Source organism: Phalangium opilio, unplaced genomic scaffold (genome assembly GCF_054372755.1).
Source record: "Phalangium opilio isolate 3A_F unplaced genomic scaffold, DU_Popi_V2 ptg000013l_1, whole genome shotgun sequence".
Lineage (NCBI taxonomy): Eukaryota > Metazoa > Arthropoda > Arachnida > Opiliones > Phalangiidae > Phalangium > Phalangium opilio.
In genome coordinates this window covers 10,853,500-10,872,815 of record NW_028324148.1, presented here as the reverse complement: position 1 = coordinate 10,872,815, position 19,316 = coordinate 10,853,500, and the positions used below count along the sequence as shown (strand labels likewise).

At 36.4% G+C, this 19,316-nt stretch overlaps 2 protein-coding genes and 1 long non-coding RNA gene across 6 annotated transcripts in view; all 3 read right to left on the bottom strand.

Annotated features, from left to right (window-relative positions):
• The window catches only part of LOC149709018 (nose resistant to fluoxetine protein 6-like), a 119,588-nt gene that overhangs the window by 50,940 nt on the left and 49,332 nt on the right, over positions 1-19,316 (bottom strand). The gene's annotated exons all lie outside the window — the stretch shown is intronic.
• Positions 331-15,883, bottom strand: LOC149709021 (uncharacterized). The gene is made up of 6 exons (XM_089863898.1): positions 15,854-15,883; positions 15,444-15,573; positions 15,117-15,331; positions 1,420-1,511; positions 768-870; positions 331-647 (listed from the first exon to the last, which is right to left on the bottom strand). The coding sequence occupies exons 1-6, from the start codon at positions 15,881-15,883 to the stop codon at positions 462-464; spliced, it is 756 nt and encodes a 251-aa protein (XP_089720024.1). The 3' UTR covers positions 331-461.
• Positions 13,278-14,607, bottom strand: LOC149709022 (uncharacterized). Its single transcript, XR_016380179.1, has 2 exons — positions 14,240-14,607; positions 13,278-13,668 (listed from the first exon to the last, which is right to left on the bottom strand). It is a non-coding gene; the product is annotated as an uncharacterized LOC149709022 (long non-coding RNA).

Sequence of the window (19,316 nt, the reverse complement as noted above, 5' to 3'; positions counted from 1 at the left end):
CGCTAGTCTTCTCTTTGGATTGTAACCTAGTACAAGAAAATAGTTACGTGAAGTTATTTGATCTCTATATTTTAGTTTCATTCCTTTCACTGCTCCATTTCTGGATTTGACTTCGCTTAAAATTACACCAAAAACACACCTTGCAGTAAAAGAATTGAAGAAATGCCAACGTATTCTTTTACGCAACGGAATTTGAACTTGATTTTCCAAGCCTGAAGGTACGATAACAAGTAAATCGAATGAATTGATAAAAATACACACAACCATATCTGAAAATAAATTTTTTAAAAATTATATATTTTGTTGCAATGTCACTACAAATATAGATTTTCACAGGTGCTTTAAGCAGAAGCACAATGAACGGAAAAATATTTAAATTTTCTGTGGTGGCAATTAGTTGTAACCGTCTTTGAACATTTTGCAGCTTGGGAGTTCCCTTAAACCAATTACCCATAAACATTCTAGTTCTGTACCACCAAACACACCTGCCACGAAAAGGTCCGAAGAACAGCGAAGCTATTATGTACAGATTTCATTGGTTTAATTGACATGATCTTCCAAACGGCTCGATATATTGAGTGAGAATAGTCAATATATTTAAAGGCTTTGTACGTTGGTGGAATTGGAAATAATGAAATATCCGACTCCTGAAACAAGTTCAAACACGGGTTATTTATCACGAACATGCTGGACAAAAAAATGTCAAAATTGCAGCTGAACATGCGTGTATTTAGAATATTATGTCCCTATTCCCTTATTATATTTACATTTCTCTGCAACAATCCCACAAGTCCCGTTGCATTATCAGGTCCAATTACACCTCCATAGTCCATTGAATTCTCTGTCGAAATCAAATTGGCCTCTGATAACCTATAATAGTACGACAAACATTACAAAAATCCAAACAGAATATCTTGCTAAATTGATTCGATCTAAAACTAGTTCAAGCATGGATGGCCACATCGGTTCCAGCACCTGAGCACCCGTTATCTTTGATCGCCCTCAATGCTGAAGCGTGTACTTCCAAAAATTCGACCAAAAAAAAAAAACATTATACCAAGCCGGGACAATTTTTGATTGTAATGATATTTCTTCGAGGAATGAACTTGAAGTTTCAATTCCAATGCGGAGGAATTATAAATATAAACCCCGAGTCCTCAACCTTGGTCTCAAATCTGCCTTGATATTTAAAATTCAATTTGAAAATTATTTCGATTTCCATAGGAATCACATAACGAACTAGTTTAGCTGGTCTCGGCTTCTTGGTGGCACGCGCTATAACATAGAGGGCGATTAAAACTATAGGGTTAACTTGTCTCAATGTTGACCATTGCAAAAATCCAAGTGGGCCGTGGTCCAAGGGAATCAAAATTGATTAATTACTAATAACAATAAATTACGACTTTCAATTTGACTCACGTTAGATTTAGAAGTATGCTGGCAGAGGCATAAAGGTTTTTAAAACATTCGTCCACCTGATAATTACTGTCAATTGAAAACCATAATGGAACCTTCGTGTGAAAATAAATAAATTACAATAGAATTATGGTATATTTAACACATTTACGTTGCTAAAATACAATACTATCTAAATCACATTTCCACAACACCAGAGGTTCATAAAAGAAGTCATTGAAAATCACGTAACAACACAGTGTCGCTGATTTAGGCCTATACACCGCTTAACTCTCACAGAAATTGTTACATCACTTTCACGCGCCCACGTGCAATAACATACTCAGTCCGGAAGTTATTGAAATTAAAAACAAGGAGTAGATATATTACTACAGTTCTCTAAGTTGGCTACTCGTTTACATGATCAACGAGGAAAATTGTTGTTAGTGAATTGTAGTATTAACGAAATACCTAATTTCGTACTCCCCCTTTAAGATGGTTATTATGTAAAACTTGGTAGCACTTAAACACAGCATTTTTACATTCGCTAAAGTCGCAATTATTTGTCGCTTTTATTGTCACATGCTGTGTTTAAGAGCTCTTTCTAAAACTATTTTCCATTGGTTGCTAGAAAACATGGAGTGTCACTTAATAATAATAATAATCTAGGCTTTGTCTATGAAGGAATTTCCACACTAAGCCTGTGGCTTATTTTCAGGTGGGTCCCTTTACATTGCATAGAGGGGTGGTGGCTAGCCCCTATGCCACAGCTAACCTTCAGCGCCCCATACTAACTATTACCGTTAACCTCTGCAAGTTTTGATGGAAAGGAGAAACTGGGTTAGACCGCGGAGGAAAACTCCTTTTAACAAGTGAGGAGAGAACTTGCAAACTCTACGCAGAAGGATTTGTTCCCAGATTTTCACCCGGTGCCACAGTCCGGGATCGAACTCGGGATCCTCTTGCTGCGAGGCGAAAGCGCTAACCGCTACGCCACCCCACCTCACCGCATTTTCACTGAACACTTTAAAACCGTTTCGATCAGTTGTGGAAATACCTAATCCGTTTTTAAAATTAATTATTTAATTTTTTCATAAAATATCTAAATGCATGGTTAACAGCAAAATATTATATTTTGATCTTTCGAAGTCGTTTTAAACCGGTTTCAAAGTGTCTAGTACTTTTTAACTTAAAAAAGAATGAAAGGGATTTATTCATAATTACATATTAAAATTGTAAATAATTACCGTTGTATAAGCGAATCTTGGCTCCGTGGACATTTTCAGACGTAGTCGTCGATAAATAACAACAAATGTTTGAGAGAAATTCGTGTGTCAACTGTGCACAAGTTGATCATTCCTTGAACTCGCCCATAGCACTTCGATCACTCTTTTCTTGAAGGAACTTAGCCACTTTTGAGACCCCTTTATCTTCGTTGTGGGTAATGGTAGAAATCTGAAATTTCACTTATCAAGATGATTTTAAGAATTGTTTTTTCAAGCAGCTTTTAAAAACACAAGCTAAGGTTTCTTTGGATTCGAATTGTGTTTAAAAATACTTCTATCCTACTACGAAATTTCTATGAACACTTTCAATTTAGTACCTTTATGGTACATTAAAATTTAGATTCAATAAATGTAGTAATGAAATATTTGAACAGGTATAACTTGAACCCTGAGAAAACTATATATTATTTTCCTATGCTGGAATTAGAGTTGTTCTACATTTCAAAATTCATACCTTCTGAACTATTGCTGACAAATTGCGAGTATTTTCAGGAGCAGGCAATGCTGATTATCTAATATCTATTCAAAACGTCGAAATAAAGGCAACCTCAGCTCAGATAAACGGAAAACTAAATCAAAATAGCTCTACTATTCATGATATATCCGTATTAGTCACAAATTAATTACTATTTGGTCAATATATTTTAATGCCGAAAATTGTGATTTTATAAACCTAACATGAAGCTGAAACCCTTGAAAAGTTTTGCGAACCTCATTTTCGTAAAGGAATGTCCACACTATCGGTTTTTTGTACGCTTTGCTCACGCGCGCTTTATTGATTTTTGCGCACTTCGTTCGGATCCTGTCTACACACACGGTTTTACTCAGCAATGGAAGGAGGGAGAGCAACACCTACACAAAGTTCCAACCAATCAGTAACGACTGCCAATCGTGTTGACTATTTATCAAGCATCACAGAGCAAATCCTCAACTTAATTATTATATTATTTAAGTATTCAACCATCTTTCGATCAGATTAAATCTCCTTAACCCATATCCTTCTTTTATTTTTAATTCTATTTCAACAAAATAACAAGTTGGGAAAACCAAAATATTACCTCTCCGAGTCAAGAGGTCTACTACTACAAACTTATTTACCTAGTTATGGAATTATTTCTCTTTTTTGAAGTAAAAATTTACGAAATATTGAAGCAGTATTCCAAGCATAGCGAATAATACAGTAAAGCAGACGACATTTTACATCCAATAAGGATATATCTTGGACACATGGAAATAAGTCAATGGGGAAAAGATCAGGAAATGAAGTCTACGCTTCAGCTGTTTACCGTATATTCTGATAGCTACATTCACAACTGGTTTGCAGTGTAAACACTATCGTCTCGTCTCACCTCAACAATATTCTTAGTTTGCCAACATGAATGTTAACGTTAAATAACACCAAAGTTAAATTGTAGCTAGACGCACTAATAGTCAATGCGCACCATAAAGAGAATAAAAAGTCTGTAGCTACTACCCGTTTACCATTAGCCCTTTTACTATTCTAATTGCCACCATGATCTTTTCTTCTATTATAAAATCTTAACCTGATTATTTAATAGTGTATTTAACTTTCGGCTCACTCTGAACCGTTGATGTCTCTTCATTTCAGACACGAAAATCAAAGCCCAAAAGTTTACTTCACCTCAGGCCTCAATTATTTACTCTTTGTTTCACCATAGATAATAAACACCAGGATCAGAAGGTCGGGGCAGAGCTTGCCGCGCTTTGTACAAACTGGGTAGGTTCTACTTCCGGAAACCAGCGCATGCGTACAGCGTAGAATCATGGATAAATAATGCACGTGTGGAAAAACAAATTTCCCCACGTGCATTCCTTAAAGTTTTTAGGCCTATCGGTTATCATCTTATAGTATCAAATGAGCATATCTTGGCACTATGGCTTTAACTGACTATAAACTACTTACTAGAAACAAAAGAAGGATAACCCTTAAAGGTCAGGTTAATTTATACTTTAGTATTTTCAATAATTATTGAAAACATCCTAAGCCTCGGTTTAGATTAAGGGCCACACGGGTGCCACGGGTCGGAGCGAAAAACGAGCAGGCAGACCTCGTCTGCACATAAGCGGAAGTCAACTGCAGAAGTTTGGCGTGTGGCCCCCCGCACAAGCGCGGCAAAGAGAGATGCACTACGGAAGGCATGCCTTCCGATCCTTGTGTTTATTATCTATGGTTTCACTAAGCCTATTGCGGATGATACTTAATATACCCGCCGGAGACTAGGTCTTAGTTTTCTTCATGTAATCACTAAACCAAGGATTATTCTATATACAGATGTAGTATAGCTTAAGTAATATATAAACAGCCATTTCAATAACAATATTAAAAACAACTTTGGAATATCAAAATGAAACAGAGCTTTAAAGCTACAAAAGTACTAAATGCATCATAATTACGAAAAATACTTCCACATATTCACTTTATATTATGGAAAAAGGGAATATTAAGGTTCTGTATGATTTCTTAACACATCAACACAAGGCTAACTGCTAACGCGACGCACTAGTGTAACAATGGACGGACACACACATACAAAAACATAGACTGCTTTTTAACTCTTTCCGTATTAATTTTGAGTTGAGAAAAGAGATTATCTTCAATATTTAAATAAATATAATTATTTTTAATTATTTTAATCTTCAATAATTAACATTAATAATAGTTAAATCCAGGAGCAGATGACAAAGGAGTCTCGGACGCTAGCTTCCATAATGTAGAGGGCAATGGGATCCGCGAACGTCACGGTTATTAACCAAAATCATTACGCCAGTGCCACCTCTCGTAGGAAATTTGAGCTTTATTTTCCAACCAATAGCGTGGCTACAAAGTCTCGAAAGGAGATCTGGGAAATCGCGTCTGGAGCCTCTCTTTAAAAATACGTATCGTCTGCTTAAAATTAGCATAGGCTTAACGAGTATTAGAGTTATAAAATGGATTTCAACGACTTTTTAATCTTTTTTTAGACTAAAATTGATAATGAAAAGCCCAGCGAGTGACGTATGTACACTATTAAAAAACTTAAATGTGTTTCAGTGCCAAATTTTTCTAGATTTCTTCTTGAATTAAATGATAGGTACAAGAGGTTGGGAAAAGAAATCACTCACGATCTTTTAAAACCCAAAAGTTAGAGACAGTGATTTCGTTTCCAACCTCTTGTAGCAGTCAATTAATTCCTACCTTTAAGGTCGCAAAATGTAGTCTTATCTTTTATCTTAATACCAACGATTACAGCTGTTTGAATAAAGTAATTATATTGTGTATATTAATGTCGCGATCGGCTAAGACGAACCTTAGTAGCCACCCTTAAGACCCGTTCGCAAAGGTGCTTTTAGCTCAAGCTGATTTCTGAGAGAGTATGCGGAGTTCGCTCTCAGCGTCTTCCATGACTGTTCTGAAAAAGGCTTAGGCGGGTTTCATACGGGCGTACGCTGGTAGCAGAGGCTGATTGTCGGATTCAGCCTCGATCTATCGCTGCTAGATATATAGCTGATCAGCGTTATTTTTTTCGTCTGCTAAAACGCACAGAAGCGAACTTTTCGTGCTTGTGCGGGTAACATGTCTCTAAAATAAAGTCGCCGAAAAGGCTTTAAAAGCTGAATAGAGAGCGAAATAAATTGAAAATTTTGGTTTAGCTTTTTTTTCCTTTTTAACAATAAAAGCAAAACTTTACCTCGATTTCCATCTTCTCACAATTCCTATTTAAATCATATTTATTTGATCATGTCCTATATTATCCTATAATTTCAGGAAAGGTCCTAAAATATCCGATATTTTTTGACTATGTAAAAGTTTTCCTACGGTTAAGCATCAAATTTATCAATATTTAGCACTTTTATCGCGATCACATTTGACTAGACACCGAAATTTCGGGCTTTCTTTGCTTGCTTGGATTTTTTCTTAATTATATTTTAATTAAGTTCCTCCTTTTAAAGTATAGTATTTTTTCTTATGAGATTTTTCCACATAATTTACGCCAAAATAATATTATATATAAGCATTTTTATTCCAATATTGGCCTATAAAAACACAGTTTTTTTCCTATGAAAGCCTATTTTTCATGTAAGGAATTTATAAGTTTTGGCTGCGCTCCCTGTGTTCGTCCTCTAATATTCTTGACGCCAGTGATTAGATTCAAGAATCAGTGCAACCAAACCAGCGTTTATGTGAACGGTAATAGTTAGTATAGGGCGCTGTCGGTTAGCTGTGGCATAGGGGCTAGCCACCACCCCTCTATGCATTGTAAAGGCGTTAGATAAGTGGCAATAAGTCGCAAGATGACTTGGTCCAATTAGCTAGCTGAACTTTAAAAATTCGCGGAAGCTGAAGCTGACGGCGTAAAGCAGACGCTTATCAAACGCCTCAAAATTAAAGTTGTCGAATTCTTTAAATCCATTTCCATCCTTCTAGTTGGTATCAAATAAGTGGAGATTTCCATATAAGTTGTATAAGAAAAATCGTTATTACACCCTAAAAAATTGTGTTCAAAACTGAAAAATAGTTGTGCAAAGCCTCAACACACTGGGAGCAGCACACTTTTGCATTAAGGTTTCAACATTAAATTCAGGTACCAAAATTGAACACCAAAACAGAGCGCTAGGTTGAGCACCTTTATTCTCATTGTCAAACACTGTTTGTGGGTGGATTGCCGTCAATTGAATCATTATTGTTAAGTATACTAGATTAGGTCCAGAGTTTCTAAACTAGTCACCTAACTGGAAGCCTTACGCTATACCACTTTACTGCGGTGACTCGAAACCCCAAATCAAAATTAATAAACTAATCAACAATTTTCATTGTACCAAACCTGGAGAATTATCCCTGTCGAATGAGACTTGGTCCAGTAGTATTATAACGTTCAAATAACCAAACCAAACCTGAATTGATTTATTAGCGCAGGGGTTCCAAACCTGAACTAATTAACCTTATAATAATTTATAAAGAATGTATAAATGCAAAAAAATATATATATACATTTACTTTATAGTTACAGCTATTTTAACGTCCAAATATATGTAATGTCCCGCTTTCGATGCAATATTTGATCCGCATGCAGTGTTAAAGAAATATTTCCATACAATAAGTAGTCAGATTTAAAGCACTAACCTTCTATGACATTCAGCATAAGCGGAGCTACGACGAATAAAACATACCTTTCTTTCTTTCTTGAGCTACGGCTATGAAAAGAACAGTTGACCTGCTTATTACGCTTGAGTTATATAATTGCCTGGGAAATTTAACTCTTGCGCGGTTCAACTTAACGAGGGTACAATAATATTTCTCTGCTAATAGCTAGAATTCAAGAGCCGGAACAAATACTAATTAAGAGAACGCAAAAACTTTCTTCAAGTTAAAATGAACTTCTTTGAAAGGGAATAAATAAGCCAGCGTTACTACGCAACCTTTATGCAACAACTACTTTCTTATATTAATATTGGCGTTCAAAAAGCTCACGATAGCTATTTCGTAAAACAACTAGAAACTAACATCTCTACTCCAAGCAAAACTTTGAATAGAGAAGAAAACATCAAACGCAACACAAAACTGCATTCTTCATTTTAGAGACCTCGGTTCGAATCTTTCAGGCCCAACCCACGATTTGTCATTGAAAAAAGTCCAACACCCGGTCCCGCCCGAGTATAATTACCAAGTAGTTGTAGAACCGCCGTTACATGCATTGTCCAAGCCCAGTCCGGCGCAACACATTACATGAATTGATCAGGTTCGTAACATTTGTTCTTGGAAACTTATATTTATTTAAATTGTCTTACATTTCAATTTTGAATTAAAATGGAACCAAAAGTAATATAATAAACCTCCCTTCGGGAGGAAAGTATACAAAGGCGAATATTTCCCGATACATCCTCGTACCGCGAATGTCCCCGCGCACTTATACGGCCGTAAACAAAGTTCAAAAAATAGGGCCGGGCCGCGTAAAGCGTAGGAATACATTCTCTGATCTCGCGATTGCGTCGGCTGCTTAAGTTATGTCAATTTCACAGATTCATTGTAATTTTAAACTTTTCCAATGAAATAATTCATGCAGTATTTTTAGATTTTGATGATAATCTAATCAATCAATCATTAATAAACAAGTAGTGACTCGATTATAGGATTTTCATAGGTCTTTGCATAGAATTTGAATAAAACCCTTACCTTGCCAAGTTATATGACTAACACTATACATAGATAGATTTTAAAATGGTGTTATTATCTATCTCGAAATTTGATTCTTGTATTCATAATTGTCATCTTCTTCTTGGCTTCACAACAAACTAGATTTTCATTTCGAAATAACCGTTTGTGAATATTTATTAACAAAATCAGGAATCTTCTATTTCTTTACGACAGACGGCTAAGCAGACTACACTAGTTTGAAGCGCTTTCCTTTTTCCTCTTTCCCTTTCCAACGACCATATCAAAGGACTAAGATCTACCGTACCTTGTCCATGAGCAATAGTGCTTGAATATGGTATTTGGCGGTTCGAGGATGTCTCGCGTGTTTTAACGTTATGCCTATGGCGCCTTGTATACTTCCCTCCCGTAGGGAGGTTTCTTATATTACTTCTGATGGAACCAAGTCCGGCCCTGCCCAAAATTTCAAAAATAAACGAAAGCCTGGCATCTTAAAATCCAAAATTTGAAAAGCCTGACCCGACTTGGCCCGATAAAATTTCCATATTTAGACAGCCATGCTTGACCCGTGTAGGGCTCTGCCTCAAATATTTCGAAGATCGAAATGCCACTATTGGATGTACGCTACGCTAATACCAGTGAATACTTGATGATTTAGTTTGTCGAATGTACCAAATGTCATATCGTTCAGCGTTAACGTTGAACCAGGAGCAGATGACAAAGGAGTCTCGGACGCTAGCTTCCATAATGTAGAGGGCAATGGGATCCGCGAACGTCACGGTTATTAATCAAAATCATTACGCCAGTGCCACCTCTCGTAGGAAATTTGAGCTTTATTTTCCAACCAATAGCCTGGCTACAAAGTCTCGAAAGGAGATCTGGGAAATCGCGTCTGGAGCCTCTCTTTAAAAATACGTATCGTCTGCTTAAAATTAGCATAGGCTTAACGAGTATTAGAGTTATAAAATGGATTTCAACGACTTTTTAATCTTTTTTTAGACTAAAATTGATAATGAAAAGCCCAGCGAGTGACGTATGTACACTATTAAAAAACTAAAATGTGTTTCAGTGCCAAATTTTTCTAGATTTCTTCTTGAATTAAATGATAGGTACAAGAGGTTGGGAAAAGAAATCACTCACGATCTTTTAAAACCCAAAAGTTAGAGACAGTGATTTCGCTTCCAACCTCTTGTAGCAGTCAATTAATTCCTACCTTTAAGGTCGCAAAATGTAGTCTTATCTTTTATCTTAATACCAACGATTACAGCTGTTTGAATAAAGTAATTATATTGTGTATATTAATGTCGCGATCGGGTAAGACGAACCTTAGTAGCCACCCTTAGTCCGTTATTACAAAAACAATTCCCAGCAGACTTTGGTGCCAGATATAATCCACCAAAAGCATCGTCTGCTATAATGTCTGATAGCGCCTCTATGGCAAACGATACCGCTACAGCTGTGACGTACGCGGGTCCCATTGCCCTCTATATTGTGGAAGCTAGCGTCCGAGACTCCTTTGTCATCTGCTCCTGTTAAATCGTTTAAAATAAAGTTATACCTATTATCATCTCAAACTTTGCTAATATTGACGTTTAAAGTGAAGGGTACCCCTCTTGCCCGCTTTCTTCAAATTTTGGGGTATATATACGATTCGTTTCCATTATAATAGTAAGGAAAAAGCGCAATTGCGAAAACCTTTGGTGGCGATCCCACCTTAGGGAGGCTAGACGTTTCTCGTAACCCTAGCTGATCGCCGCGTATATCCTAAAACGAAACGATGATAATGGAGTAGAAGCCAATGAGACAGATTGGTGTCTATGTGGAATAGACGGAAGACCAGTAGATGGTGGTGTTTAGAAGCCAGAATGTACAGACTGGTGTCCAAGTGGGATGGACAAAGACCAGAAGATGGTGGTGATTAGAAGCCAGTATGTACAGACTGGTGTCCGTGTGGGATGGACAAAGACCAGAAGATGGTGGTGTGAGAACTCAAGTAGAGGAGCCATTTCCGTGACTGTGAAAGCAGTTCGGAAATGGCGAACACGTTTGCTCCGATTTGGAAACTGCGAACGCGGTCACGTGGGGTCTGACAGGCAGACAGACAGACAGACAGACACACAGACACACAGACACGTCCAGTGTAAAACCTCTCCGTGACGTCATCGTCACTCGGAGAGGTAAAAATACTATAAGATGAAACAAATTTGTTAAATAATGCTAGATTGACGTCCTTTTAATCTATATAAAGCACTAGCTGTTACCCGCGGCGTCGCTCGCGTGTAATAAGCGCTTCCATCAAAAGGACTTAAAGAATGGGTAGATTTTACTGATGACTAATATTTTGTAGCACCCTAGGAGCGAAGGCACTCGGAGTTGCCCGTCAGCCCGTCGGGACATTTTTTTATTACTTTTCACGCGGACATTATTCTATAAAGAAGGGTTTTAAGTTTTAGGCCGCCATTTAAAAGATGGCAACAAATCGAACGCGGTTAAAGGAAACCAGTGTACTAAATATTTATGAAATCGGTTGAAACGCGCGGACTTTGTTTTACATTTCTGGGCGCCATTTTTTAAGATGGCGGCGGATTGGAAACATCTTTCTTAGTACGCGCCAACTACTTATGAGTAACGTTCCTGCAAATTTTCAGCCTTCTAGGGCAAGCGGTTTGGGCTGGGCGTTGATTATCAGTCAGTCTGTCAGTCAGTCAGTCAGGACTTTGATTTATATAGATATAGATATGCGAGATCACGTGATTGAAAACCTATTCTGATTGGATGCCAGTAGCATTGGTAGGGTTTGAAATTGGGGGGGGGGGTTTAATCTGTACAAACTATTTGAAAGATATTATAAGAAATTAGTGACTAAATTTTGCATAATTTGGTTCATTGAAATATGTTGTATAGCAACCTTTATAGCTATCCGAAAATTGTTGTCAACGTAAAATTATTCGTATTTTGAAGAAATACAATTTTTTATTGATAATTGAACAGAATTATTGACTATGAGACAATTGTTTGGTTTTAGTTTTGGCTTGCTTATAGTCGCCACTACTGAGACTCCTTCAAAAGAAGGGAAACACTTTAAATGTCTCCATCTAGCTGTTGAATGGTCTCTATTTATTTAATTTTTTTTTTTCAAAACTATACTGTTTCATATTGAAATACATCTCTACTAAGATGAAATTTAACGAATTTATCATTTTAATTTTTATATATTGCTACAGAATTCTAGGGTGCTAAGTGCAATTTTTTGGTAAGGATTACGGATTGTTTTTAGGAGGCTAATTTTGAAATTTGGGGGAGCTATAGCCCCCAAAAAAGGCCTAGCGAAGCCACTGATCATCTGATGGATGAAGAGCCACGAGCAAGCAAAAATGTCTGGTCAAATTGGACTGTGCATGAAGAACAAACACACAATCAATAAAACAATTCACTTACTCAAAAATATTAAGAATAGAAACATTGAAGTTTAGTTGGAGTTTAATTTCATTGCCCAGAACATTAGATAGGCCTATGTAGATTTTTCCTGATCTAATCGAGAGTTGGTTACATAATAATTGGTCACTTACATTTCTCAAGCTTTTTGGATCAAAAGTCTGTGGTAAAGGTAAAACCAAGTAATTTATTAAGTGATTCCGCTTTCAATATACTTAATCCGAGGAAAAATAACGTATATTTAAACCACGTCAACAAGGAAAGACTTAGCAATCGCATAATTACACATGAAAGCCGCGTTCTAGTTTATAGTTACGGATAGGCAGTGCATTAACTCAATTGGTCACTTAGAATATTAACTATACATATATGGGGTTCGAGCTAATGAATTATATGTAAGTGCTTCGGGTTAGGTGCAAAACCATAGATCTTGACGTTATGGTTAAAGGACTAAATTGAGCTCAAATATTCTGGGGTTTAAATTATTCATAACTATTAAAATGCTAGAATAGATAATTGAACATTTGTATTGTTATTTAATATTAGCTTTTTATTGACAGACCGTGGGCGCACACACGAATTCACAATTTCCATCACTTCTTACTTAAAAAGTAGAAGTGTTTTTGAGCTTCTTTCCAAAATAAATTGTTTAGTTCAAAATATTTCGGTGATTTGAGTACTATCCGTCACGCGCCATAATTCGGACGCCTTTCTAACTGTTATTTCATTGGTTGTCAGCAACGCGGGTCGGGTGTGCGTTAGGTTCAACATACAGCAAGATAAAATTAGCAAAAACAGATGAATAACAGTAACAACTACAACGCTACAAATTTTCAGAGTAACATCAAAATAATGTTTTCAACCTCATTTTAACAATTCTTCGACTTACTAGATGAAATTCTAAAAATCGAGACCGATAAATTGCACTAAATGATTAAATATTGACACATTTGCTTAATCAGCATAAATAATCAGCACTCGGCGCATTAACTACACTGATGTTTAGGCTCTCATGACGAACACTGCGTATCAATGTTTATTTCTAAATTTATGCAATAGTACAATTGTGCGATCGGTGTTAAAAACTCACAGTAGATCTAAGCGGCTCTAAAGCTGTATGCTGCCGTGAGATATTTACTGTAATAGTTTTGTTTTACACGCCTCTTATTTGATCTCTTCTGTATTTTCGGTGGCTGAAGTACTTGGCAAAATAGTACTAGAATTGAAACGAAGTACCCAGCTAATACTAGGTATAGAGGAAACTTCATGTTTTCCATGTTCAAAGGCAGTACATCGTGGGATTTTTCTTTTTTCTGAAATAGCATTGCGCAGCTTGGCTTCTCATTTATGACATTGTTTATTTCTTTTTCAACGAGATTGCTTTCCATGTATCGCAACACGCTGTAATTCGAAATATTACCATTATACTTTATAGTTCTTTTATCGCGTAGATAAAAGAGGATCTTCATATGTAGTACTATGGAAAAACTCGCGCTTTATTTGCCTATCATGAAAATCTCGATGTCCTAAGCACATATAAGTAGAGTGAAAGAGGCAAGGGGTAGATAACTATAACGACACAACCCGATATCTTCCTCACGCGCACCAACCTTGGCGCACAGCCGAGGAGCCAGACGTAGCGCGATTCGTTATGAATAAAATTCAAAAAGGGTAAATTCGAAAGAGGGTTAGAGGTTCACGCCAGAGACCAGAGTGGTTAACTGAAGCTTGGGCCATAATAATGACCGTTAGCAAACATCTGCTATTTTCTTTTACTCTGTTGCGCCGATTATGCATGCGCAGAACTCTGATACCGTGCCACTGCTCGGTACCGGTTTCGAGAATTTTGTCTCTCTGAGCCCCCATCTCATACATGCACACTGGTATCGTGTAAAAACGATCCTAATGAAGTGTACTTGAAAAATACGATCTTACGGTTGTGCAAACAATAAATATGACATTGTGAACCTACAACTTTTTGAATTTGGGAATCAAGGTTGAAACGTAGCCTCTCCTAAACATGAATGCGAAGTTTTCCACTAGAATATTCTTTTTCGAGAAATGTAATTCGTATTTCTGACTTTCGCAGTCAAGAAACGAAACAAACGCAAAATGAACTGTGCTTTTTTCCATTATCATAACTTCATTTCCATTATGCATATTCGAAAGAATTGAATCAAGATCTAATTCCATCGGATCGAATAGTCCGTTCGTTTTAAGAATCTGCTTGTATATTTCCTTGTCCGTTTCAGCAGTTGAGTCCTGATCATATCGAAGAATTTCACAATATCAAAACCATAAAAATAATATGGTTAACGAAGCATTCGAGTATATAGGATTGCCTAAAAACTACTTCAATATTTATTAGGAAATTCCAATGGAATTTGGCACTACGAAACCACACCAGTGATACAGTGAAACTATATAGAGTAGCTATTTATAACTGTGTAAATTTTGAAACTGCACCATTTCCACACAGTCGGTTAAGTAAGTGCAATCAAAAGGAATTGAGTTTTCTCGCATTGTCGTGAACATGGAGGCAATTTAGAGGGTATGCACAGCAATAATTTCATATAATATTTTATATCTACTCTTTCGAGTCTTTAATTTCTAAAAAAAGGTTTATCGAATAAAGCTGCGCATACAGAGTAAGACCTGTGAATTCCATTTTGATGGTGAAAAGAGGGTAGTTGCCCAAGCGAAATATCTAAAAAAGGTTGCAAAATAACCTGTGCCCTTCTTTCCTAGTTGCAACGAAATAGTCTATGAGGTGCGTTAAGTCTATAAGATATGTAACTACACAATGTCTCATGCATTCTAAAAATGTCTACTAATAAAGATACGCTTACTGCAAGATGATAATGAACCGAGGAGCTTTTAGGTAATTCAATTTTCAATCTCGGGTTCTGTAATAGGTCTTGAAGGCTATCGTAGTAGTGAAGCGTTTCCGGGAGCGTCAGCTCCGAGAGAAAAATCCCAGAGAAGAATATGGTCACAAAATATAGGGGTATGAACCAACAGGTCCAGGCAATATCCGTCACCAGTCCTCTCTTTGGATTGTAACCTAGTACAAGAAAATAGTTATGTGAAATTAGTTGATCTCTATGTTTCAGTGTCATTCCCTTCACTGCTCAATTTCTGAATTTGACTTCACTTAAAATACATGAAAAAAACACCTTGCAGTAAAAGGATTGCCAAAATGCCAACGTATTCTTTTAAGCAACGAAACTTGAAATGAATTTTCCAAGCCTGAACGTACGATAACAAGTAAATTGAATGAATTGATAAAAATACACACAACCATATCTGGAAATAAATTGTTTTGCAAATTATATAATTAGTTTCAATATCATTAGGTCTACTAATATAGATTTGCACAGAAGAATAGTAAATCTTTTTCGAAACATGAGTTTTGTTTATGAAGTGCTAGGATGTGAAAAATATTTAAGTTTAACCAAATATCCACATCCTATTACGCTTCATTCGCAAACTGCTACAAAATGTTAAAAAAAGTGCTAATTAATGCACTTGAAATGTGTTAGCGCCATAGGTGAGCTCGTTTTAAGCATTCACTACTCGTAAATACATGCCAATCAGTAAAAATGTCTTTTAACATTTTGCAGAATTTCAGGGGCAATTGCATTCATGTATTGTACTTTTTTAACTTTGTAGCGAGTTGGCTCAAACCAATTCCTAAAAACTTTCCCAAACACACCTGCCACGAAAAGGTTCGTAGAAGAGCAAAGCTATGACTTGTAGATTTCATGGGTTTAATTGTCATGACTTTCCAAACAGCTCGATATATTGAGTGAGAATAGTCAATATATTTAAAGGCTTTGTACGTTGGTGGAATTGGATATAAAGAAATATCTGCCTCCTAAAACAAGTTGAAACACGAATCACTTACCAAAAATCTGTCAAAATTAATTATGTATTATGGCCCAACATGCGTTTATAAAGTTATATTTAGTATATATATATTTAAGAAAGAACTCTTAGTTCTTGGAATCTACGCAAGGAATCTGTGTTATGAAGCTCAAGAAGCTAACTTAGGATCGGTAATAGATCTTCAAAGATCATTTTAGGCGTCTCCCACCATTCCACGTAAACTTCTTAAAAATCTGATTGACTTATAACGGTTTAAACCATTAAATCTGATGATTGTTAGATATGTGTGACCAAGTAGACTACAAGAACTACTTAAAAATACTAGCTCTTAGGAGTGACCCTCTTGCTATGGAAGCTACATCCAATTGATGCAAAGCATTGTGAGTGGTTTTATTAGACTCGGTCAAATACGTTGCTTTCTTACATGATAATCTTAAAGCTCCTTATTGGCTGATCTCTAAATGAGAGAGAGAGCGTTCAAATATAAAGAGTACGTGAGATGAGACTAGAAGTACTGAGCTAACCAAATTCTTCACTCGGCGAAAGTGAATATTCTTGATAACACACCAACGGTTGGCCCTCTAGTGGCGGTTTCAGAATTTCCCCTCCAAAACGTGAGACGCTCGCGGTGGTTGACGGCCGAACTAGATTCAAGCACCCGCGTCCGTGTTTCGCCGCTTTAGGTTGAGGGGAAGGGGGTAAGAAATTTTTTTGGAACTCGACCAATTTTTTTCTCTCTAGCGTAGGCGCGATTGAAGCGGCGTAAAATCCCCAAATTTGTTCACTAATGCCAGGATCTATTACCAATGCTAGAGCCCTTCACTTCTAGTCTCATCTCACTTCTGACAGTACTAACCTCCCCCTATGGAGTGTTAACAGGAGACGTTTTAGCAAGTATGGTCATTCCTAAGTGCTAATATGTTTTAATATCACGGTCATATTTATGCGATACAATGTTTCGAATTATGACAGAATGGAATTAGATGCTTGGCGTTAATTAGCGTCAAAATTGGAGTATTAAATGTCCTATTTCTCTTTCGTCCCAAGTAGGTCTAGTCCCAATTCCCCTACTATATTTACATTTCTCTGCAACAATCCCACAATTCCCGTTGCATTATCGGGCCCAATTACACCTCCATAATCCATGAAACTCTCTGTCGAAAACAAATTGGTCTCTGAAAACCTATAATAGAACGACAAATATTACAAAATTTGAAAAATAATGGTTTGATTAAAAAGCATGCAGTCTAATCATTGTCCACTTAGATACTCTCAAAGCTCACCCTTAAGGCCCACCAGGTTTTTGGTGGTACGTGCTAGAGGGCCTTAATGGTGACTATGCAAAAAATCCAAGTAGGCCGTGGGCCCGTGGTGCAAGGGAATCAAAATTGAGAAATCGATAATATTAATAAATTAGTACATTTAATTTGACTCACGTTATATTTAGAAGTACGGTAGCAGAGGCATAAAAGGTTCTCAAAAATTCGTCCACCTGATTATTACTGTCAATTGCAAACCATAGTGGAACCTTCGTGCGAAAATAAGTGAATTACAATATAGTTACGGTATTTTTAACAGATTGAGGTTGCTAAATTGCAATCCATCTAACTCAATTTTCCGTAACACCAGAGGTTCATTAAAGGAAACAGATTGAAAATCGTGTAACTAAAACGTTTTGCCGTAAAGAAATTGTTATATCACCTTCACGCGCCCAAGTGCAATAACATGCCCAGTGTTCCTGCTTATGTACTGTTTTCACTCAAAGGCTTAACCACACTTTCACGGTAAAATTTATACACAGAGCACTTTTATATTCGATAAAGCTGCGAATAAACAGTCACTTTTTGAAACATGCTGTGTTTGAAAGCTATCTCTCAAGCTATTTTCTATTAGCTGCTAGCAATGTGAAAACATTGAGTGTCACTTTAGACGCGTTTACAGTGAACCCTTTCAAATCGCTTTGAACAGTTCTTGAAAGATCTAATCCGTTTTTAAAATCTTTTTTTTTTCGTAAAATATCTGGATGCATGGTAATGGAAATATTTAATTTCGACCTTTCCAAAACGTTTCAAAATTGAAAATGCCTAGCGCTTTTAATCACGTTCGAACTTACAAAAATAAATAAAGGATATCTATTCACACTCATATAATATAATTGTACATAATTACCGTTGTGTAAGCGAATCTTGTATCTGTGGACATTTTCAGACGAAGATGTCGATAAATAACAACAAAAATTGGTTACAAATTCGTGTGTCACTGACTCACTCCCTTCTCACTGAATGATAATAACATTCTTCGGTACATCTTGTAGAGATCGAAACTAAAATTTTAGATTTTGGTAGTATATAATTGATAAAGAAACTAAAGTAAAAATAAAAAATTGTAAAATTTCTATAAAATGGTTTTATAGACCTGCCTTTAAAATCTAGATGGCGCTGTCATAAAAAATAAGACCAGAAAAAAAATGCGGTATCCCAACAAATAGATCCTAGCGAACATTAACATGTGAATATAAGCCAAGCTTCGCTTTGGAACTGATGAAACGTAAAATGTTCTAAGCACCCATCTACAAGTTTATACAGTTCGTCACTTGGCACCAAAATTTTCATAAAAATCATATTACCTGTGAAACTAATTTTACATAACATCCCTTATACGAACCTAATTCAAATAACTCGCGGGTCCTGGACACCATTGCCCAGAACTACTAAAATATACCCGAACATTTTGCACTCTTTTGGGACGAAGGGTAATTGATCGAAACACATTTGATTTAAGTGATAATAAATAAGTTTGTGGTTGAACCTTAAGAACTGTGAATGTGAGATTGGAAGAAATGTGTAACATTTTGATTATGTTATTCATAAAACCATATTGCAATTAAGTCGAGTTGGTTTCAAAAAAATTAAAAATATTACTTACTCTACTAGTAAGTTACTTTGACGTCACGTTCATTTTTTCAAAGCTCTTTTTTAAGTTTTTGGCCAACTTTTTTTTGTCGAATATGAAAAAGCAAGTCAGGTATTCCGCTTCCAATATACTGTGCCTAAGGAACAATAACAATATACTGGCGCCAGTCAACCTTTTTGTCGAAAATGAAAAACAAAGTCATTTATTATTTAGTGGTTTCGCTTTCAGTATACTGTGCCTAACACAAA